At 45.7% G+C, this 25,214-nt stretch overlaps 1 protein-coding gene across 3 annotated transcripts in view; it reads left to right on the forward strand.

The window, feature by feature from the left end:
* The window catches only part of LOC125456512 (uncharacterized), a 405,052-nt gene that overhangs the window by 82,030 nt on the left and 297,808 nt on the right, over positions 1 to 25,214 (forward strand). The window contains exon 3 of one of the 3 annotated variants that reach the window (XM_048539688.2): positions 17,076 to 17,156. The exons of 1 other annotated variant lie outside the window; for it this stretch is intronic. Coding sequence is in view for 1 of the 2 variants with exons in the window: in XM_059648104.1 (XP_059504087.1) it covers positions 18,642 to 18,705 (64 nt within the window). In the remaining variant the exon portion in view is untranslated. Of the gene's footprint in view, positions 1 to 17,075; positions 17,157 to 18,611; positions 18,706 to 25,214 lie in introns of those variants that run through there. One more of the 3 variants, XM_059648104.1, reaches the window with a different exon arrangement.

Genomic DNA, 25,214 nt, shown 5'->3' on the forward strand with positions numbered 1-25,214 from the left:
TAGAAGAAGCCAACTCGGAGGAAATTCTTGGAGAACTGCCATCAGCAAATGGAAGTATATAAGAGGAACCAGAGAAAGGAATGCCAATGAACTCAAGTTGAAGGACCACCCCCACCTCCCAGAAACACCTGCCAAATGTGTGGGTGGAGATGCAGCTCTAGGATTGGGCTCATCATCCACACAAAGGCCCACAGAACCCATAACCAGCGACATGGAATTTTCTAAGCTCACAATTATACTCGTTAGCGAGTGATTGCTGATGATAATGACAAACGAAGGCAGAAACACTAGTTATTTAAAGCTTTGGATAATTTCTAACTTCTCTTCTTAATAGGCTTCCAAAGCAGAGAGAAGCCTTGACGCTAAAGAAAACTTGCTTTTACAGTGACTTATTGCTATAAGAATAAAAATGGATCTGCCCAGGGCCTTCGCTTCCAATGAATTCCTATGTAAACTTTTGGACTGACGATGGCCCAAACTCTCACTGTGCTGACTATGGTTCAGGGGCAGGTTAAGAAAGTGGCTCAAATTCCATGAGCAAAGATGAAAATATGGATCTCAGCTGGGTTTGTCTCTGATTTACATGTCCAGTAAAGAATCCTGTCTATTCCTGGTGTGACCACAAGATATGACCATTGCCTGTGGAGAATTATAATGTATGGGCAAGCCAGTTTTAGTGGTTTTGTCTTGGAATATAAGAGCATAAAAACAAACCATGCAAATAAATGGAGAAGCAGGATTGATCTTAAAGACAATGTTTCAATCCTGGAACAAAGGAAGATGCATACGCTTCAGGCCTTAAAAAAAATTATTTTGGGATTTATTTTTAGTTATTCATGGGATGTGGGCATGGCTGGCTAGGCCAGCATTTATTGTTCATCCCTAATTGCCCCAGAGATTAGTTCTGGAGTCAACCACATTGCTGTGCGCCTGGAGTCACACATAGGCGGGACCATATAAGGATAAAGGCTTCCTTTCCTAAAGGACATTAGTGAACCAGATGGACACAGCTCCACGGTTGTCAGTAGACTCCACATTCTACAGAATTCAAATTCTACTAACTGATATAATGAGATTTGAATCTGGGCCTCCAGAATATTTTCTTGTCCTGGGCCCCAAGAATATTTTCTTGGTCTCTGGATGAATAGTCTGGCAATAATGCCACTAGGCCGCCACCTCCCTGGTAGTAAATATCATGAGTGAAACTTAGTGAGAAAGGGCGTGGTAACAATAAATCACTGACCTGTGGAAATCTTTTCTTCAGCTCAGTTCTACTCATCAAGGAGCTCGGTGGAATGGTTTCAGTTAGGATAGTTTATAAATGGCACTGCAAGTCTGCAGCTCATATGTTTAAATTCCCAGTCATACTCGATGCCAACATGTATCAATGGGCATTAGCAAACTAACTGAACAAGAATGATTCACAGCAGGAGATTCTCACAAGTTCTGTGCATGTGCTTTGGTCCATGGTTAGAAAAAACAAATCGCAAGATCCTCTGACCTCATTGTTAACCTTTTCTGGGAATTTGCCAATACTGAGTATGTCTCCAAATAGGACTAAGTCAATACATTTTCAAAGTTTGTTCTGGCAACATAATTCACCATTAAAAGCTGGAAAAGTCCAGCAAGAACAGTAATTTCCAAGTGCTGAATGAACATATCAAAACAGAATCTGACTGATGGAAACTATTTTGTCACATCCTTGTAAGAATTCCTTCATAGGATGTGGGCATCATGGGTTGGCCCAGTATTTCCTGCCCATCCTTAATTGACCTTGAAAAGGTGGCGGTGAGCTTGAACTGCCACAGTCTATTTGCTATAGTTACACCCAAAATGCTGTGAAGCAGTTTGAGCATTTTAACCTAGCAATACAATGAAGGGACAGTTATATATTTCCAAGCCCATGTTCCCGTGTACTTGCTACCATTGCCCTTGTAGATAGTAGTGGTTGTGGGTTTGGAAGATACTGTCTAAGGAGAGAGTAGGAACTGCCGATACTGTAGTCTGAGATAACAAGGTGTAGAGCTGGATGAACACAGCAGGCCAAGCAGCATCAGAGGAGCAGGAAAGCTGACGTTTCAGGTCAGGGCCCTTCCTCAGAAGTGGGGGAGGGGAAGAGGGCTCTGAAATAAACGCATCTAAGGAACCTTGGTGAATTTCCACAGTGCATCTTGTAGATAGTACACAGTACACACTGCTGCTACTTGATGGTGGCTTCAGCAGATGTTTGTGGTTGTTGTGTCAATCAAATAGGCAGCAAATGCTTTGGCCTTAGCCCTTGCTCTACTGTATTACATTCCCTTGTCATTGACTATGAAAGTATTTGTGGAGCCTTCTTCTCTAGTGAATTATTTAATTGTCCACCACTGTTCACGAATGGATGTGGTAGGACAGCAGAGTTTAGAACTCATCATTGGTTGTGGAATTGTATAGCTCTGTCTATGTAGCTCTGCCTGTCAATGATAGGCCAGAATTTATTTCCCATCCCTAATTTCCCTGGAACTGAGTGCCTTGCTAAGCTATTGGAGGGTAAATAAGAGTAAACAGCATTCCCACATACAGTTACATGTAAGGATGGCAGATTGTCTTCCGAATGGATTGTAAAATGTTCCACTCTCTGATTACATTGTTGGTTTGTGACCAAGTACAAAGCACAATGCAGGGGAATGCCCACAAGCCTAGGAGCTGTTTTGGTGATCTAATTCTGCACCACAGTGGAACAGAGAGCAAGGGGCTTAGAAGGGGCATCCACTCTGCCCATGGCTCCCTGTGGCCAGTCAAACACAGTGTTGGGCTGTAACCAGGAGCTGACCCTCAGAATTCTGATGCAATGACTCCTCTGCCTTGACTGCTTGAGGAGAGCTTTGCAATACCCTCTCCAAATGCACCTCAGCCTAATGTATCATAAGCCCAGCAATCACACATGCGCAGTCCCTCACTGCCCGCCCTTTAGCAAGCGCCTCAGGGAGAGGTGGAAGAGGCATGTAAGACATCATTGCTGTACCCTAGTCCTTCAGGGAAACCAAATGCCCTGTATCTATTTAGAGCATCCCATTACTTGAAAGGTTATCCTGTGGCCTAGGATGCCTAGTACCATGACATTTCTTCTCCGATAGTTTTGAAGTGGGCAGTCAGAAACTGCAGTTGTGATGATCTTTGAGTTTTTGCTCTTGGGGACTACATATGGTCCCAATAGCCCGTATCCTGCCTGCTTCCACAGGCAAAAAAGCATTCCCCCACGACCACTCAATGACCTCAACCCACCCCCCCTCCCAATTGAATCGCCATGAGAGGCTGGCCCCTTTTAACTCCCCAAGATTTGGTCACCCTACTGTCCTTGTCCATCAGCTTCTAATTCATCTGAGGACATCCCCAGATTGCTGATGTTCCACAGTTGCCCATTTTTCTACTTATCTTTTCAATATATGCTCAGGCTAGTTCAAAACATCGCAACCATTGAATAACTTTTGAACAATGCTACTAAACAATGCTAGTTTGAGTAGTAATAACGTAGAGTCATAGAATCGTAGTAGTTTACAGCCCATCGGGTCTGCACCAGACTAAAACAACCATCTAACTCTTCCAATCCTATTTTCTGGCACTTGGATAATAGCTTTGTATGGCTTGGCATTACAAGTGCACACCCAAATACATCAAGTCATCGATTCATGCAGCACTGAAACAGACCCTTTGGTCCAACTCGTCCATGTTGAACATCATTCCAAACTAACCTAGTCCTACCTGCTCCTGGCTCCAAACCTTTCCTATTCATGTATTATCCAAATATCTTTAAAACATTGTAACTGTGCCCACATCTACCACTTCCTCAGAAAGTTCATTCCACATGTGAACCACCCTCTGTGTAAAATATTTTCCCCTCATATTTTATTACAATCTCCCTCCTCTCACCTTAAATATGTGCCCCTTAGACTTGAAATCTCCCATCCTGGGGAAGACACAACTATCATTAGCCCTAACCATTGCCTTCATGATTGTATAAACTTCAATAAAGTCACCTCTCAGCCTCCTACACTCCAGTAAAAAATAAGTCCCAGCCTATCCAGCCTTTCTGTATAACTCAAACCTCCATACCTGGCAACATCCTGGTAAATATCTTCTGAACCTTCTCCACTTCTTAAATGTTATGAGCATTTCTGCTTCCACCATTCTTACTGGTACTGAGTTTCAGATTCACATCATCCCCTGAGTAAAATCAAATTTCCTCCCATGGCCTCTAAAATTCTTGTAGTATTGAAGGTTTTGTGATGCAGCGGTAGCTTCACTGCCGCTTCATCAGAAATTCTAGGTTCGGGTTCCCCTTTCAGCACTTAATGGCCATGGAAGGCATTCATGTTATGTTGGTGAACATGTCGAGTATTGACCTGCTCATCTATCCAACATGGTAGGTGGTTAAGAGAGACAGTATCTTTGTCAGCTGTGCTCGCTGCAGACAAGTGCCCTTGATGTCAACCTAGTGACCCCTGCAGTAAGGTTGTTAATGGAAATTGTTGCCCACCCAGATCAGTGAATATTGCTAACCCTGTATTGAGAATAACTGTATACAGGGGATAGTAGGAAAGTTCATCTCTCTACTTCTCTACGCTCAGGTATAGTTCCATGAAATTTGATGGCAATGCAACATAGTTCCTCATGCAGAGATAGCAAGAACTACAGATGCTGGAATCAGAGACAATACAGTGTGGAGCTGGAGGAACATGGCAAGCCAGGCAGCATCAGAGGAACAGGAAAGTTGATCTTATGCATCTACTCAGTAGCTATTATTTATTAAAATGCACAATAACCCTTTAGCCCACCACCTGGAAGAATAAACTATTGATACAGATGTTGATATTTTTAATCAATGCATCATGACATACGTGTGGAATAAGTGGGGCTTGAACCTAGGCCATCTGGACCAGAGATAGGCGCATTACCACTTCATTACAAGCACCACTGGAAGCAGATGTATGTTTTTTCTTCCCGCGTACATGGGAATTCTTCTAAGCTCGGTGTTTGGTAGCCCATGTGTATATAACAATACATATGCTTTTTCTTTAATTAGTGACCAGCTCCAGTAAAAAGGCCCATATATCCAAGTGAGTATTTACAAGCAAAGCCCATTATTGGCAATGGAAGACATCAAAAGTGAGGTTGGGCTTGGGAGTTGGTTAGAAAAATGCACATGAACAGAACCACTTAATCTGATTCAGACGGCATTTAGTTAAGGGAAAAATGTTGGCCTCTTTGAATGGTGAATCTTCTCAAACAGAGACAAGGTGCGTTTCACCTGATAGTCAGCAACAATGCAGCACTCCCACTGCACTAACTCTTCGATAGGTGACACCTTCTAACATTTCCATTCAATTTTGCATCTTCAAATAAATCTTGTTGCAGGTGTATATTACACAATTGTATTCAATTCCAGTCCCATTCACATGTGCCTTTGGAAAACACAGGCCATGCCTTATCTTGGAGCTCCCAGCTTCCTACAACAACAGAATTTATTTCCTGCTCTGTCTGTAATGCTATCAGGAGATGCACATGTTGGCACTTGTCACGTTAGTGAATCTAGTGTAATGGAAGTGGCCAGTACTGTAATCTCCAGGAAGTAAGGGAGCTTATCAGAAAGGGAGATACACCATTCCTTTGTCTCTCACGTGTCTGCATTGTTATAAGCTTCCCATGACAGATTATCAGCCACCATCACGGTTACTTCCCTGTCTCACTGGCCCAGATAGCTTCGACGGAAGTTTATCTCAAAACTTTCCGCCAGCGTTTGTAGCTCAGTTCTTGGTTGCGATCCAGAAACTTACGGAGGCTAATCTGTGTCAGGCTGATTGGGCACACTCGACGCCTCTAATTCTGTTCCACCAGTGAGTGGTTGAGCCAAACCAAGATACCAGGCTCATCATCTGGCACAAGGGTAGCAATGATACAATTCGCTTCAGTGATCGCACGATGGAGAGGAAGGAAAGAAACAAGGCAGAAGACTATGCAGTGACCCTCGCCATAAGTGCATGTGCATGTGCGTTGTTTGAGAATGGGATTGTCCTTGACTTTGATTGTCTCCCCCTGCATTCTGTTTCCCACGGCACATAGCTTGCTATAGCCACCACAACCAAATAGTAAAGACTGGACAAAGCAAAGTTTATGTAAAAAGCTTAATATTTAAATTAGAAACAAGTTCTAATATAATACTCTTAAAAACATGTTATTAATACCGTCACACTGCAAACACTGATTCTTAGGCATTAGATCTTAACAGCTGAGCCTTGGGCTTGGATCTAAAGTCAAATGAGCGTGTGTAATGTTTTACTGCTTAGTGAAAAACATGAGCCACGTTTTCCATCCTGGGTAGCTTCCCACTTCCTATTGACATAAGAAAGTAGCCAGGTCAGCAGCAACATCTTGGCCAGAGTTAGTTAACACACAGAAAAACACAGGCACAAGATTCTTTTTGACAGAACTGTGCGCTTGTTGTGTAGAGGAAAGGATCTTAGCTTTTACGAGGCACTGTTTAAGTCAGAATAGAATGAATTTTTTGCAGTGATGCACTGATGCAATTCCAGCACTGGGCCGATTAATATCTGTGTGGAACATTCTGGAAAGGGCTATACTATCCTATCAGATCAGCTGAAGATGGGGTAGGAAGGAAAGACAGGTATGTATTACATACTACTTTTTTTTATAATTTCAGAATGTCCTCCAACGTGTTCAGACCAATTAAACATTTTTTGAAATGTTGCAACAGGGGATAGGCACTGCACACATCAAGCTCCCACAAACAGTCACAAGCTAGCGATGAGAAGCTGAATTCCACACAGTCAGAGAAAATACAGTGTGGACCTGGAGGAACGCAGCAGGTCAGGCAGCATCAGAGGAGCAGGAAAATTGACAGTTCGGGTCAGGGCCCTTCTTCTGAAGTCAGGTCCTGAACCAAAACGTCAACTTTCTTGCTCCTCTGACGTTGCCTGACTTGCTGTTTTCCTCCAGTTCCACACTGTATTGTCTCTGACTCCTGCATCTGCAGATCCTGCTGTATCTGAATTTCATGTAGCATTGGGTTATATCTCCCCCCATCACTGTCGCTCCCTCACCACCTCAGCAGCACCCAACCAAACCTATCTAAAAGATGCTCAGGAGCCCACATACAGAACAGTCTGCTGCCCCACAGCCTTTGTACGCACGGTAGTCTGTCACTTCTCTCAGGGTGGGATTCTGTCCCAGTTTGGAAGGAACCTCTATTTTCCAATAACCTGCAGCTCTGTAGTCCCAGCAGCGCCAATTTCAAGCAGTGGCCTCTGCTGGGATTACAGCCAGGCCCATTCACTTTCTGAGATAATGGGAACTGCAGATGCTGGAGATTCCAAGATAATAAAATGTGAGGCTGGATGAACACAGCAGGCCAGGCAGCATCTCAGGAGCACAAAAGCTGACGTTTCGGGCCTAGACCCTTCATCAGAGAGGGGGATGGGGGGAGGGAACTGGAATAAATAGGGAGAGAGGGGGAGATGGACCGAAGTGGAGAGTAAAGAAGATAGGTGGAGAGGGTGTAGGTGGGGAGGTAGGGAGGGGATAGGTCAGTCCAGGGAAGACGGACAGGTCAAGGAGGTGGGATGAGGTTAGTAGGTAGCTGGGGGTGCGGCTTGGGGTGGGAGGAAGGGATGGGTGAGAGGAAGAACCGGTTAGGGAGGCAGAGACAGGTTGGACTGGTTTTGGGATGCAGTGGGTGGGGGGGAAGAGCTGGGCTGGTTGTGTGGTGCAGTGGGGGGAGGGGATGAACTGGGCTGGTTTAGGGATGCAGTAGGGGAAGGGGAGATTTTGAAACTGGTGAAGTCCACATTGATACCATATGGCTGCAGGGTTCCCAGGCGGAATATGAGTTGCTGTTCCTGCAACCTTCGGGTGGCATCATTGTGGCAGTGCAGGAGGCCCATGATGGACATGTCATCAAGAGAATGGGAGGGGGAGTGGAAATGGTTTGCGGCTGGGAGGTGCAGTTGTTTGTTGCGAACTGAGCGGAGGTGTTCTGCAAAGCGGTCCCCAAGCCTCCGCTAAGTAAGGACCGCAACTTCCCCCCCACGGTGATTGAGAACGCCCTTGACCGCGTCTCCCGCATTTCCCGCGACACATCCCTCACACCCCGCCCCCGCCACAACCGCCCCAAGAGGATCCCCCTCGTTCTCACACACCACCCTACCAACCTCCGGATACAACGCATTATCCTCCGACACTTCCGCCATTTACAATCCGACCCCACCACCCAAGACATTTTTCCATCCCCTCCCCTGTCTGCTTTCCGGAGAGACCACTCTCTCCGTGACTCCCTTGTTCGCTCCACACTGCCCTCCAACCCCACCACACCCGGCACCTTCCCCTGCAACCGCAGGAAATGCTACACTTGTCCCCACACCTCCTCCCTCACCCCCATCCCAGGCCCCAAGATGACATTCCACATTAAGCAGAGGTTCACCTGCACATCTGCCAATGTGGTATACTGCATCCACTGTACCCGGTGCGGCTTTCTCTACATTGGGGAAACCAAGCGGAGGCTTGGGGACCGCTTTGCAGAACACCTCCGCTCAGTTCGCAACAAACAACTGCACCTCCCAGCCGCAAACCATTTCCACTCCCCCTCCCATTCTCTTGATGACATGTCCATCATGGGCCTCCTGCACTGCCACAATGATGCCACCCGAAGGTTGCAGGAACAGCAACTCATATTCCGCCTGGGAACCCTGCAGCCATATGGTATCAATGTGGACTTCACCAGTTTCAAAATCTCCCCTTCCCCTACTGCATCCCTAAACCAGCCCAGTTCATCCCCTCCCCCCACTGCACCACACAACCAGCCCAGCTCTTCCCCCCCACCCACTGCATCCCAAAACCAGTCCAACCTGTCTCTGCCTCCCTAACCGGTTCTTCCTCTCACCCATCCCTTCCTCCCACGCCAAGCCGCATCCCCAGCTACCTACTAACCTCATCCCACCTCCTTGACCTGTCCGTCTTCCCTGGACTGACCTATCCCCTCCCTACCTCCCCACCTACACCCTCTCCACCTATCTTCTTTACTCTCCACTTCGGTCCGCCTCCCCCTCTCTCCCTCTTTATTCCAGTTCCCTCCCCCCATCCCCCTCTCTGATGAAGGGTCTAGGCCCGAAACGTCAGCTTTTGTGCTCCTGAGATGCTGCTTGGCCTGCTGTGTTCATCCAGCCTCACATTTTATTATCTCCATTCACTTTCTCACTGCCTCATTCCTCTTGGGGCAATGAATGAGGCAGTGAGTCTCTGGAGGTTATGGAAGCTGGGCTCAGGGTACCTCCTATGGCTTTGCCTGGTAGGTCCCAGTCAGTGAGTTGAGAGGCTGGGATATGATATGCGACAGGCCGATGGCAGTACAGTCTCATGAACTGAAATGTATGTTGTATAATGTTTAGTGTAAACAGAGACATGCATTTATGTAATATATACCAAGACCCCAGTTCACTTCAGAGTGCTTTACAGCGAATAACATGCTGGAGACGTACAGTTGCTGTTGTAATGAAGAAAACTAATTAATGTGCAGAAAGCTCCCACAGATAAGAAGGGGACATTGAAAAGACAATCTGATTCTCTGTGCTGGCTGCGTGGTAAAATAATGGATAAGGACCAGTGTGGTTTCCCCTACTCTTCAAAGCAATGCTGTCATATCTTTGACATCCTCCTGCAAAGGCAGACAGGTTTAACTCCTCACCTGATATGCAGCATCACGAGCATGGCTGCTGTCTCTCGGTATCACATTGAAATTCGAACCCAAGCTCGTGTCTTTATTGTGTCACTTAAATCGTCAACCTTTTACACAGAGGTAAACATTGTCACCAAAACTTTAAAAATGGTATCCCAAATGGTCATCTATTCCAGTCATGTCTGTGTCTGCATATCGTATTTGTGTAACTGAGATAGTAGGAACTGCAGATGCTGGAGAATCTAAGATAACAAGGTGTGGAGCTGGATGAACACAGCAGGCCAAGCAGCATCAGGGGAGCAGGAAAGCTGACGTTTCGGGGCTACACCCTTCTTCAGAAATGGGGGATGGGAAGGGAGTTCTGAAATAAATAGGGAGAGAGGGGGAGGCAGATAGAAGATGGAGAAGATAGGTGGAGAGGAGACAGACAGATTGGAGCCAGTAAAGGTGAGTGTAAGTGGGGAGTTAGGGAGGGGATTGGCCAGTCAAGGGAGGATGGACAGGTCAAGGCGGCGGGATGATGTTAGTAGGTAGGAGATGTGGGTGGGGTTTGAGGTGGGAGGAGGGGATAGGTGGGAGGAAGGACAGGTTAGGGAGGTGGGGACAAGCTGGGTGGGTTTTGGGATACGGTAAGGGGAGGGAAGATTTTGAAGCTTGTGAACTGATGTACATTATAAAAAAGGTAAAGTTGCTGTTGTCCTACCAGACCATAAGGTTACTCTCCCATTATAGAGAGAGAGATAAGTGGTGTAGTTTAACCTGAAGGTCACCACACCTCAAGCAAGGAGATAGGTTGAGGAGAGAATGGGCTTCTAGTATACAATGCAGTAATGCCAACAGCACGGGTCCAATTCCTGCACTGGCTGAGGTGACCATGAAGGATCTTCCTTCTCAGCCTTACCTATGGCACTGTGGGGTTACCCTTACATTGTATGCAACTATGAATGAGGAAAAACCTAAAAAAGTAAAAGCCATGAAGAGATCTATTCTAATAATGCAAAATAATGCTGCAATGACTTTTTAAAAATGAAACTTAAGGCAAAATAAATCAAAATGGAATAGTTAGTCATTGAGCCTAGTTGGATTCTCATGGTATCCCTCAATCATTTTGCTTTGATGAACTTTGCCCCCTCAGTCAGAGGTAACAGATTCATATTACTTCTGTCTTGCCAAGCTGTATCAAAGAACAAAGAACAAAGGAAATTACAGCACAGGAACAGGCCCTTTGGCCCTCCAAGCCTGGGCCGATCAAGATCCTCTGTCTAACCTGTCATCTATTTTCTAACCGTCAGTGTCCATTTGCTCCCTGCCCATCCATGCACCTGTCCAAATATATCTTAAAAGACGCTAACGTGTCTGCGTCTACCACCTCCGCTGGCAACGCATTCCAGGCACCCACCACCCTCTGTGTAAAGAACTTTCCACGCATATCTCCCTTAAACTTTCCTCCTCTCACGTTGAACTCATGACCCCTAGAAATTGAATCCCCCACTCTGGGGAAAAAGCTTTTTGCTATCCACCCTGTCTATACCCCTCATGATTTTGTAGACCTCAGTCAGGTCCCCCCTCAATTTCCATCTTTCTAATGAAAATAATCCTAATCTACTCAACCTCTCTTCATAGCTAGCACCCTCCATACCAGCCAACATCCTGGTGAATCTCCTCTGCACCCTCTCCAAAGCATCCACATCCTTTTGGTAATGTGGCGATCAGAACTGTACACAGTACTCCAAATGTGGCCAAACCAAAGTCCTGTACAACTGCAACATGAACTGCCAACCCTTGTACTCAATACCCTGTCCAATGAAGGAAAGCATGCCGTATGCCTTCTTGACCACCCTATTGACCTGCGTTGTCACCTTCAGGGAACAATGGACCTGAACACCCAGATCTCTCTGTTCATCAATTTTCCCTCAGACTTTTCCACTCACTGTATAGTTCGCCCTTGAATTTGATCTTCCAAAAGGCATCACCTCGCATTTGCCCGGATTGAACTCCATCTGCCATTTACCTGCCCAACTCTCCAGTCTATCTATATTCTACTGTAATCTCTGACAGCCCCCTTCACTATCTGCTACTCCACCAATCTTAGTGTCATCTGCAAATACAAACAAAGGAGGCTTGTTGGATGTCAATAGGATGTCAGCAGGTATCAGCCAAGTCAAGGGGAATAACTTTGAGTCAGGGAGTGCTGGCATTATAGGGCAACGACAGTCTCTGATTACTAATCCAGGAGCTTGGACATGGTCAGTCAGCCAATCAGGGTAGAAAGAGCCAGGATGATAATAAAGTGTGAAGCTGTATGAACACAGCAGGCCAAGCAGCATCTCAGGAGCACAAAAGCTGACGTTTTGGACCTAGACCCTTCATCACAGAGGGGGATGGGGTGAGGGTTCTGGAATAAATAAGGAGAGAGGGGGAGGTGGACCAAAGATGGAGAGAAAAGAAGATAGGTGGAGAGGAGAGTATAGGTGGGGAGGTAGGGAGGGGATAGGTCAGCCCAGGGAAGACGGGCAGGTCAAGGAGGTGGGATGAGGTTTGTAGGTAGGAAATGTAGGTGCGGCTTGGGTTGGGAGAAAGGGATGGGTGAGAGGAAGAACAGGTTCGGGAGGCAGAGACAGGCTGGGCTGGTTTTGGGATGCAGTGGGGTGAGGGGGAGAGCTGGGCTGGTTGTGTGATGCAGTGAGGGGAGGGGACGAACTGGGCTGGTTTTGGGATGCGGTGGGGGAAGGGGAGATTTTGAAGCTGGTGATGTCCACATTGATACCATTGGGCTGACGGAGTTACATTGATGATTGTATCGGCGCCGCCTCTTGCTCCCCAGAGGAGCTTGAACAGTTCATCCACTTCACCAACACCTTCCACCCAAACCTCAAGTTCACCTGGGCCATCTCCAACACATCCCTCACCTTCCTGGACCTCTCAGTCTCCATCTCAGGTAACCAGCTTGTAACTGATGTCTATTTCAAGCCCACTGACTCCCACAGCTACCTACAATACACCTCCTCCCACCCACCCTCCTGCAAAAAATTCCATCCCCTATTCCCAATTCTTCCGCCTCCGCCGCATCTGCTCCCACGTTGAGGCATTCCACTCCCGCACATCCCAGATGTCCAAGTTCTTCAAGGACCGCAACTTTCCCCCCACAGTGGTCAAGAATGCCCTTGACCGCGTCTCCCGCATTTCCCGCAACACATCCCTCACACCCCGCCCCCGCCACAACCGCCCAAAGAGGATCCCCTTCATTCTCACACACCACCCCACCAACCTCTGGATACAACGCATCATCCTCCGACACTTCCGCCATCTACAATCCGACCCCACCACCCAAGACATTTTTCCATCCCCACCCTTGTCTGCTCTCCGGATACACCACTCTCCGTGTGACGCCCTTGTTCGCTCCACACTGCCCTCCAACCCCACCACACCGCAACCGCAGGAAGTGCTACACTTGCCCCCACACCTCCTCCCTCACCCCCATCCCAGGCGCCAAGATGACCGTCCATACCAAGCAGAGGTTCACCTGAACATCTGCCAATGTGGTATATTGTATCCATTGCACCCAGTGTGGCTTCCTCTACATTGGATAAACCAAGCGGAGGCTTGGGAACCGCTTTGCAGAACACCTCCGCTCGGTTCGCAATAAACAACTGCACCTCCCAGTTGCGAACTATTTCAACTCCCCCTCCCATTCTTTAGATGACATGTCCATCATGGGCCTCCTGCAGTGCCACAATGATGCCACCCGAAGGTTGCAGGAACAGCAACTCATATTCCGCTTGGGAACCCTGCAGCCCAATGGTATCAATGTGACTTCACCAGCTTCAAAATCTCCCCTTCCCCCACTGTATCCCAAAACCAGCCCAGTTTTTCCCCTCCCCCCACTGCATCACACAACCAGCCCAGCTCTCCCCCTCACCCCACTGCATCCCAAAACCAGCCCAGCCTGTCTCTGCCTCCCTAACCTGTTCTTCCTCTCACCCATCCCTTTCTCCCAACCCAAGCCGCACCCCCAGCTACCTACTAACCTCATCCCACCTCCTTGACCTGTCCGTCTTCCCTGGACTGACCTATCCCCTCCCTACCTCCCCACCCACACCTTCTCCACCTATCTTCTTTACTCTCCATCTTCGGTCCGCCTCCCCCTCTCTCCCTATTTATTCCAGTTCCCTCCCCCCATCCCCCTCTCTGATGAAGGGTCTAGGCCCGAAACGTCAGCTTTTGTGCTCCTGAGATGCTGCTTGGCCTGCTGTGTTCATCCAGCCTCACATTTTATTACCATGAATCCATTGCTGATTGCTGGAAAAACCCGTCTGATTCACTAATATCCTTTAGGGAAGGAAATTGCCATCCGTACCTGATCTGGCCTACATGTGACTTCAGACCCACGGCAATATTGACTCTTAGGCCTCTGGACAATTAGGGGTGGGCAATAAATGCTGGCCTCGCCAGTGATGCCTTCATTCTGTGAATGATTTTTTTTTAAAAGCACAGGGACAGTCTTATGGCATGCATCAGCCAGATGTCTGGCAGCATTTAGATTGCCTATTGAGTTTCTGAGTTTGGACTTTTAGCTGGATCGACAATTGTAGGAAGCCCAGAGCCAACCCCCGGGGTGCTGCACTCAATATCAACCCCAAGATAAAGCATCTATTGCTTCTTCTCTTTCAGTTGCATCCTTATCTATCTCCAGTAATGCACTGATATCTATTTTTTTTGTCACTGTGTTTCCATTCTTTTCTGGCTGCTTTACTTAGTCCACAACTGACAACCAATTGCCCTGAAACAATCCACTTTACAGATTCCTACAGATCTGTCCAATTTCCGTTCAACAAACAATCACCCCCACGGTGTAAAATTTCCAACCTTCTAAGTGGGACAATTGGATTCCTCAGTCCTGTGGTTAGTCCTAAATAGGCCAGTGGACATTTAATCAGCCCCCTGTAGGTTGTCATCAATAGGTAATTAAAGAGCTACAGTTTACAACCTGCAAAACTACATACGTTATTCCTCACTCATTTCAAACAATCATCCCTGACTGCGTTATTTAAAAAACAAAGACTGGAGAAACCACATTCCGTTTTAGGTTTAGAATCCATTAAGAAAGGATTACAGATGAGCTAAGGAATAAATTGATGGGTTCTGATATGAATAAATGCAAAGTAATTAATGTTGAAACTGTAAAAGTATGAAACACAAGCAAGGAAGCAATGTCCATTAGGAGCAGTTGTGAAGGAAAGTGATTCATTGTGGTTTATCATTCATTCAAAGTAACAAATCAATAAAATTGGAGGAGAGTGGGGGAATCAAAGACAATAGCTTCAGTCGACCCAACGTTCAGTGAAAGGAATTTATCACTTTTTTAAATTCACTGACAGGATGTCAGTGTTGCCGATTGCAATAAGCCAGCACTTATTGTGTAATTGCACGAGGACAGTTAAAAGTCAACTGCATTGCAGTGAGTCAGCAGTCACATGTCAGCTATATCACATGTAGCCAATATTGACTCAGAAGATTGTGAATCTTTGGAACAACCTGCCACAGAGAGCTGTGGGGGCAGAGTTCATCTGTATACTTAATGCTGAGGCTGATAGATTCCTGGTCAGTAGGGGGAATCGGGGTTACAGGAGACGGCAGGAAAGTGGACATGAGGAATGTCAGATCAGCCACAAAGGTTGAGAGAGGACCTGATTGAGATGTACAAGTTTCTGAGGGATATAAACAGGCTATAGGGTACATAGGGAAAATCTTCTTCTTTCAGCGGAGAATTCATTAACCAGCATGCACCATCTTAAGGTAAGGTCTTAAAGAACAGAAGTTGTAGTGGAAAGCCTTCTTCACTCAGAGGGTAGTGGATCTCGAAAGCACTGGCTGAAGGACTGGCAAAAGCAGAATCCTCAAGACACTTAAGCAGTATTTAGATTAGCATATGAAATACCATAGCATGCAAGTCTATGGGTCAAGAGCTGGAAAGTGAAATTAGAACAGCTGGTGCGCGATGATCAACATGGACATAATGGACTGGGGGACATTTTTCCTGCAAAAAAAATCTCTGTGACTCTAAATCTGTGCAGTAAAGCAGATCGAAGTTTCAGATCAATACAGTGCTGAGTATTTCCAACTGTTTCTGTTTTTATTTAGAGCCATAGAGTTGTACAGCACAGAAATAAAACATTTGGTCAAACTTGCCCATATAGACTAGATATTCAAAATTAATCTAGCCGCATTTACCAGCATTTGGCCCATATCCCTCCACACCCTTCCTGTTCATATACCTATTCAGGTGCCTGTTAATTGTTCTAATTATCCCAGCCTCCACCATTTCCTCTGGCAGCTCATTCCACACACGGACCACCCTTAGCGTGAAAAACTTATTCCTCAGGTCCCTTTAATATCTTTCCCCACTCAACTTAAACCTACACCTCCAGTTTTGGACTCCCCATCCTGGGAAAAAGACTCTGGCTATTCGCCCTATCTACACCCCTCATGATTTTATAAACTTCTACAAAGTCACCTCTCAACCTCTGACACTTCAGGGAAAATAGCCCCAGCCTATTCAGCCTGTCCCTACAGCTCAAACCCTCCAAGCCTGGCAACATCCTTGTAAATCTTTTCTGCAACTTTCAAGTTCCTCCCGATAGCAGGGAGACCAGAATTGAAGACAGTATTCCAAAAATGGTCTAGCCAATGTCCTGGTTGAACACAGCAGGCTAAGCAGCATCTCAGGTGCACAAAAGCTGATGTTTCGGGCCTAGACCCTTCATCAGAACTCTGATGAAAGGTCTAGGCCCGAAACATCAGCTTTTGTGCTCCCGAGGTGCTGCTTGGCCTGCTGTGTTCATCCAGCTCCACACTTTGTTATCTCAGATTCTCCAGCATTTGCTGTTCCCGTTATCTCTAGCCAATGTCCTGTACAGTTACAACATGACCTACTGTAGTTTACATTTCTGTTTGAAACAGTTAATCTGGTCATTATAACATTGCAGTTTGTGGGAGATTGCAGAGCACACATTAGCTGCTGTGTTTCCTGTATGTCATTTTGGAAAAAAACATTACTTCACTGGCTGTAAAATACTTGAAGGCATCCAGGAGCAGTGAGAAACACGATATAAATGCAAATCTTTTGCCAGCTTGTTTGATGTGGAGCAAAGTGGAGGAAGAAGCAGGGAGAAATCATCCTATGTCTCCATCTGATCCAGCCAATGTCCCACAAGAAGTAAAACAGAAATTGTTGGAAAACCTCAACAGTTCTGAAGAAGCGTCACCAGACCCAAAACATTGATTCTGCTTTCTCTCCACAGATGCTGCCAGACCTGCTAACATTCTCTATCAATTTCTGTTCTTGTTTCAGATTTACAGGCATCCACAGTTCTTTGATACCACAGTGTAGAAGTGGAGGAACGCAGCAGGCCAGGCAGCATCAGAAGAGCAGGTGAGTTGATATTTCGGTCAGGACTCTTCTTCCGAAATGGGGGATGGAGGTGGGGGGAAGTGGGCTCAGAAATATTCTGATGAAGGGTCCCAACCCACAATGTCAGTTTTCCTGCTCCACTGATGCTGCCTGGCCCACTGTGTTCTTCCAGCTCCAAACTGTGTTATCTCTGACTCCAGCATCGGCACTTCTTACTATCTCCACAGTTCTTTGCTTCTTCTTGTTTAAAATCCTACAGGAATTTGATCCCCTCTTCCATTGCTAATTCCAGAAAGCACCTTTTCCAGCATCTCCCAACTATTGTTGACGACTCACTTGCCCAGCAACAAACTCATATACCAGCAAGAAACAGGATACCAGGATATTGAGCTCAGTCTAACTAACGCATTGGGCAGGGATTGGATGAGATCGCATCAGATGGTCATTTTAATGCTTTGAGATTTTAATTTTTATTGACTCATATTGTCAGATAAGGCTGATATTATATATACTTGACCGAACACTCAATGGAGTTATAGATACAATCGAATTTTGCTTGAACAATTTCATTTCTATCACGCCATTGTGAATTCACGGCATCCTAAAGTGCTTTGCAGCCTATGAAGGACATTTGAAGAGTGGCCACCACTGCAATGTAAAAAATGTGACAGCCAATTTGCTGAATCTAAGACTCCACTGCAAGTTTATTTTAAGTGAGACTAAAGGATAAATTTTCATTGGAGCAGCAGGGAGAACTCGCCTGTCCTTTTTCAAGTACAGGGCTGGGATCCTTTACATGTCCCTGAGATGGCAGATGTCTCCTATAAAAGATTGGAAGATGGCAGCTTGAACACTGAGTAACTGCAGTGGCATTTTAGCCCGGAAGATGTGCTCACAAATTCCAGAGTGAGCCTTGAACACATAGCCCTCTCACTCAGCAATACCACTGAGCTATAGTTGACAAGAACCCAAAGAAACATTTTGCAAAACTTTGATCTAAAAAGATTGAGGAAGCTGAGTGAAATCCTGGACGATGTTTGCCAGAGCATAGATAATGATATTTCAATAATAGCATCACAGGAAGTCCATATCAGAAAGATCAGTTCTGACGAGGAGTCACTGCACTCAAAACATTAACAGTGCTTTCTCCCCATTGAAGCTGTTCAGTTTCTCCAGCAATTGTTTTGTTTTATCTTAAGAAAGGCAGTTGATTTGTGATCACCAGTAATGTGATAGAAATACCCTGAATGTTTGGTCTTGCGCTAATGGAAAATCCAATATGAGCTGTAAGAAAAATATCCTGTTGTCTTTTGAATGCAGCCTTGGAAAGAATATCCCCCTTACCAACATTGCCTGGCACCTATTGCATGACCCCATTGAGAACTGATCCAGATGACAGAATGTACCAAAATAAAACTCTTCATTTTTAATCATCAATTTGAACTGGAAGATAAATCTTGGAAGTGTATCTGAAAAACTAGTAATGGATTGGAACGTAAGCACTTAATGGAAAATATATCAAAGCTGAGTGGGAGTGAGATAATCTTCCATTTCTATAATAAATGTGAAGGTTGGCATTTTGAAATAATTAAACGCATAAATGTACTGATGAACATACATTGCTTCAAATTGGTCTTATCAGATTGTCCTTTAATATTTAGCAGGATCATACTAAACTGTCAGGACTCTCTCGAGTGCACCCTGTGACAACTGATGAAAAGAAGCAGCTCAGAAAGGTTACACAGCTGCACAAGAAATCCCAGTAGGAAGAGTCTTATTTCAGCCATGGCCCAGGAAATCCTACTCATCCCCATTTTATAATTGGCAGCATAGAAAAACACAAGGCTCTGGAGAGGGAGCATGCAGATTCTACCACCACTTTATCGGCCTTTAGGGACCCTGGTGGTTGGGGTTCAGGGTCACCCTGTAATAAGCCCATGAGTAATAGGAACAGGACTGGGCCAATTGGCCCCCTTGAGTCTGCTTCACTGATCTTACACTCTCATGTCTACTTTCCTGCATTTTCCCCTGTAACCCTTGACTCCCCAACTGATTGAGAATCTCTACAACTCAGCCTGAAATATACACACAAGGATCTGCCCCACAGCTCTCTGTGGCAGGGAGTTCCAAAGGCTCACAACTCTCTGAAAGAAGAAATTCCTCCTCATCTCAGTCTTAAATTGGTCCCCCTTTATTGAGAGGCTATGCCCTCTGGTCTTTGACTCTCCCATGGGGAGAAACAACCTCTCAGTATTTACCCTGTAAAGCCCCTTCAGAATCGTTAATGATGTTTTTAATTTAGGTTTGGTAAGTTTCTTCCATACATTTCTCTTAATTTTTTAACATCTTGCAACAATGCCCCATTAGGGGATCTCTAACCTGTTTAATACCTACTTATGAAGACACGTGAAGAGTTGAGTCTCCACATGGTGACATAATCCAATTGGAGTGGTAATGAATGTGTACTGGTAACTGTGTGTGTCTGCCTGACCTTCTCTGTTTTGGCTTTTCATCGGCTGTGGTTGTTACTGGCAAGACCAACATTTGTTACTCATCTCTAATTCCCCTTAAACTGATTGGCTGTCTGGGGCCATTTCTGAGGGCAATTAAGGGTTAGAACATAGAACATAGAACATAGAACATAGAACAGTACAGCACAGAACAGGCCCTTCAGCCCACAACGTTGTGCCGACCATTGATCCTCATGTATGCACCCTCAAATTTCTGTGACCATATACATGTCCAGCAGTCTCTTAAATGACCCCAATGACCTTGCTTCCACAACTGCTGCTGGCGACGCATTCCATGCTCTCACAACTCTCTGTGTAAAGAACCCGCCTCTGACATCCCCTCTATACTTTCCACCAACCAGCTTAAAACTATGACCCCTCGTGCTAGCCATTTCTGCCCTGGGAAATAGTCTCTGGCTATCAACTCTATCTATGCCTCTCATTATCTTGTATACCTCAATTAGGTCCCCTCTCCTCCTCCTTTTCTCCAATGAAAAGAGACCAAGCTCAGTCAACCTCTCTTCATAAGATAAGCCCTCCAGTCCAGGCAGCATCCTGGTAAACCTCCTCTGAACCCTCTCCAAAGCATCCACATCTTTCCTATAATACGGCGACCAGAACTGGACGCGGTATTCCAAGTGCGGTCTAACCAAAGCTTTATAGAGCTGCAACAAGATCTCACGACTCTTAAACTCAATCCCCCTGTTAATGAAAGCCAAAACACCATATGCTTTCTTAACAACCCTGTCCACTTGGGTGGCCATTTTAAGGGATCTATGTATCTGCACACCAAGATCCCTCTGTTCCTCCACACTGCCAAGAATCCTATCCTTAATCCTGTACTCAGCTTTCAAATTCGACCTTCCTAAATGCATCACCTCGCATTTATCCAGGTTGAACTCCATCTGCCACCTCTCAGCCCATCTCTGCATCCTGTCAATGTCCCGCTGCAGCCTACAACAGCCCTCTACACTGTCAACGACACCTCTGACCTTTGTGTCGTCTGCAAACTTGCTGACCCATCCTTCAATCCCCTCATCCAAGTCATTAATAAAAATTACAAACAGTAGAGGCCCAAGGACAGAGCCCTGTGGAACACCACTCACCACTGACTTCCAGGCAGAATATTTTCCTTCTACTATCACTCGCTGTCTTCTGTTGGCCAGCCAATTCTGTATCCAAGCAGCTAAGTTCCCCTGTATCCCATTCCTCCTGACCTTCTGAATGAGCCTACCATGGGGAACCTTATCAAATGCTTTACTGAAGTCCATATACACCACATCCACAGCTTGACCCTCATCAACTTTTCTAGTCACTTCCTCAAAAAACTCGATAAGGTTTGTGAGGCATGACCTACCCCTCACAAAGCTGTGTTGACTGTATATGATCAAGCCATGCTCCTCCAGACGGTCATAAATCCTATCCCTCAGAATCCTTTCTAACACCTTGCAGATGACAGACGTGAGACTTACTGGTCTGTAATTGCCGGGGATTTCCCTATTTCCTTTCTTGAAGAGAGGAATTACATTTGCCTCTCTTAACTATATTAACTGTATTGCTGGAAATCTGGAGTCACATGCAGGCCAGACTAGATAGAGATGGGTAGATTTCCTTCCCTAGGGGGCATCAGTGAACTAGGTGGGTTTTGTGACAATGATCACGATTCAACTAATTTGTTATTAAGCCACATTTCATTGAATTCAAATTTCTGGTGAAATGTGAACTCAAATCTGCAGAACAATAGCCTGAGTTCTAGATTATTAGCCCAGGCTTGATCCCACCAGCCCATTGCCACCTCTGTCAGGATACATGAGTGAAATGATTCTTTACAAACCTCATGGAAGACACTATCACAACTTACTCTAACATAGCCCAGACAAGATGTGCGCATTCTACAAAACCAGCCAAAGACAACCAGACAGAATAAATCAGTCAAATCAAGAGCTACAGTAAGTGTGCTAACAAACTCAGCAGATAAGCTGTAAATCAACATCAATATTCTGCTAAACTGCCCTTCGATTAATGTGAATGCCAGGTCATGTGTATACATTTGAGATTAAGAGCTGGTAAATAATTCTTGTGTGATCTCTGTTTCCACATCATTCAATTCTGAATTTTGATCTTCAAGTACACTTTGTGTATTTAGAAACGCGAAATTGCTGTTCAAATTTCTACAACTGCACTCAGCTGAAAGATCCAAAGGTTTTACAACACTTTTGCAACAGAAGCAAAATGAGGTAACCAGTACACTTTCCCTGAGGGGAGCTTTCTTGATCATCTTCAACAGAAAGTTTAGCAGTGAATTCACACAGAATAGACAGGGAGAGAATTTCTTGGGCCCTTTGCTCTAACTGGTTACTGTTTGAGGTTTGTGTGAGGCTTTGCATAAACTGTGACTCACTGAAGAAATCAGAGAATGGCGAAGGCTAGGGTTGGAAAGGATGTGCAGGGTGTGATGCTTCATGGAGTATCACAGAGAGTTGGACCCAGTGTGTGAAGCTTCCTTTTGTACCCTTGAACAGAAACTTGTGCCATCAATAATTTAGGTGCTTGTTTTTGCAAGACATAGGCCCGATGGGCTCAGAGACCTTTTAATGTGTTGTAAACCTCAACATCTGCCTTGGCTACCCAGATTCCCAACTCCCTTTCATGCAGGAAGCCAGTTTCCTTGGCCTCGGACTGGTGCTATCACAAGCTCGTTGGCAGAAAATAGTGTTTTTTGCTTTTGCCAGTCACAGTTACAAGCCAAACTTGAGGAATGTGAACAATGACTCCAGTTTGAAGCTCACACTCCTAGCTTTGAGGTGGGCTATTTCCCAGAAGTTCAGACTTTCTGATCCGTGCAGAGTTTGAGACAATGACTCAATCAGCTGCTTTCAAACATTCCCAGAGCTGGGGGCAACTGAGTGCCAATAGATCGCTGAACTCAGGTAGTTTCAATTCCAGATTCCAGTACAGATCTTCACCAAGTTCACACAGGCCAAACCCAGTAGTCACCAAACAGCCATAGTGTTTGTACATGATTGGTTTGACTGTTGCAGTGTCCCATGTGAGATTCAGAGTGATCAGGGGCTTCAAGAACCTACAGGGGCTTTGCAAGGTCTATGGCATCGCCCAGAACTGCACGGCCCCCTACCATAGGATCCCTATTGTTTGGAAACAGGCCATTTGGGCCATCAAGTTCATTCTGACCCTCTGAAAAGCATCCCACCCAGAGCCATCCTCCTACCCTATCGTTATAACCCTGCATTTCCCACGGCCAATCCACCGATCCTGCGCATCATTGGACTGTGGGAGAAAACTGGAGCACCCGATGGAAACCCACACAGACATGGGGTGAACATGTAAGCTCTACACAGACAGTCACATGAGGTTGGAATTGAGCCCAGGTCCCTGGCGCAGTGAGGCATCGGTGGTAACCACTGTGCCACCCACTCTAAGAATAATGGATAGTTTGAGCTTTTCAAGCATACTCGGTATGTCTATCTACACCATTTGCCTCTTCACAGGGAACAAAATTGGCCTAAGTACCATCTAAGTGCTTTCTTGTTTATGATAGCATCCACACTCACCCACAGGCTGTTCTCCACACTACCTCTGCTTTGGGCGAGACCCAGTCCTTCCTGTGAACCATCTCCTGTGGGCTGACCACAGTTTCTTATGATGATGGCCAGATCAATGAGCGGAGGCTGAGCATCACATGAGGCTAAGCCAGGCTTTCAAAATGGCATCCAAGAGGATTGACAGAAAAGCACTGAGAAGAAAAGCAATGAACAATGGCAAGACTGACAAGGCTGACCTTCCAATTGGTGCAAGAATATTCCTCCAGAACCAGGATATCAGGCATCAGAATAAGATATAGGGTGTGTGGGAGTCTGAACATGGCAGAGTTGTCAAATGGATGAATATAGCTGGCTATACCCTTGAATGTTGAACCAATAGTTGGAGTGCAGCCTCAGAAAATGGTTTAGAGAAGGGAGCTGACTGAGGTCAGGAGTCTGCTGGATGATGTGGAAGTAAGCAACTTACTCACGGGTGTTGTAGGAACCTGAAGTGTCGGTGTACGATGGCTTGAGCAAAAGTGGAGTTGGACATTGATGAGAATTCCTTGAGGGCCCTGTGGTGTTTTGTGCTGTGAATCCAGGGGCTGCATCCAGTAGGGCGACCTACACCTGCTCTGGAAAATGGCTCAGGAATGACCCACCAGAAAACCACAAAAGCTGCTGATCCTATGACGCCTGGAGAACTGGCCGACCCAGACTCCTCCGCATGTGATCCACCACAGAGGCTGGATCCAGTGGGAGGGTATGAGTACTGTGCCAAACCCAGAACAGATGCTGGATATGGACCCCTTACTATTTGCCTGGATCAGTGACGGAAAAAAAGAATGCTTTCACTTGTGGGGACCTGCACATTCTAGACACTACTGCAATATTGAAGCTACCAATCACACAGCGAGTCATTGTGTGTTCTATGTACTTGTTGCAGTTAAACAGCGAGTTTCAAGGGAAGCCTATCATGGTACCTCCAGCAGCAGGTGGCAATAGTGAGGTGGTATGGAGGCATGCGATGGGGGCACCAAGCAGGGTCGCTGGAGCAGTTGTGCATGACCTCCAGAAGCAGGTGGCAATCACAAGGGACGGGTAGGGCAGGAGGATGAGTTCAACTGACCCTCTCCAGGGGAAAGGGTGTCTGTGGCGAGAGAATGGAAGGATCAGATAAAGAAAAGATTTCCTTAGCTATTCGCTATATAGGCATAACTCCATGTGTGTATCGTGCCTTCACTTTTTAAAATTTATTCATGGGGTAAGGGCATTACAGGCCAGGCAACATTTATTGTCTATCCCTAATTGCCCAGAGGGCAGTTAAGAGCCAGCCACATTGCTGTAGGCCAGACCAGGTAAGGATGGCAGTTTCTTTCCCCAAAGGACATTAATGAACCAGATGCATTTTTCCCCAACAATTGACAATGGATTCCAGATATTTATTAAATACAAATTCCACCATCTACCACAGTGGGATTTGAACCCACGTCCTCAAAACATTGTCAGGGTCTCTGGAATAACAGTTCACTGATAATACCACTAGGCCATTACCTGTCTCCTGTTTATTGTTTAGTCACAATCACCCTTCATGTTTAGAATAACCTGATGCCAATGGTATAAAGTATCCTTGCTTCATGATCTTTGGGCTGTCTCTTTATTCAAATCTTACATTGTACTGAATTGCCTTACACTCATGTGATCGGGGTACCCAAGGGAAAATAGCATGGAAAGAAACTTGCCGGAAAATGTCTTCAAAATATACACATACTATCGTAAAGTTAGACTATTCTAACCGAACACAACAATCTAGCAAGTAGTGATAGCAGTAAGTAACCATTCATGTCCAGATTCTAAAATTTATTATGCCTTTAATGTAGCAAAATGTTCCAAAGCACTTATAGTGGTGAAAACAGATGCTGAACATTGGCTATTGAGGATATTGCTTGGTAAAGGATCACTGAGAGGCTCACTTGTTTTTGTTATCATTGTATGGGAATAAGAATAAAGGACATGTGCCAGGAAGA

This window comes from Stegostoma tigrinum, chromosome 8 (assembly GCF_030684315.1).
Source record: "Stegostoma tigrinum isolate sSteTig4 chromosome 8, sSteTig4.hap1, whole genome shotgun sequence".
In the NCBI taxonomy this organism is placed as follows: domain Eukaryota; kingdom Metazoa; phylum Chordata; class Chondrichthyes; order Orectolobiformes; family Stegostomatidae; genus Stegostoma; species Stegostoma tigrinum.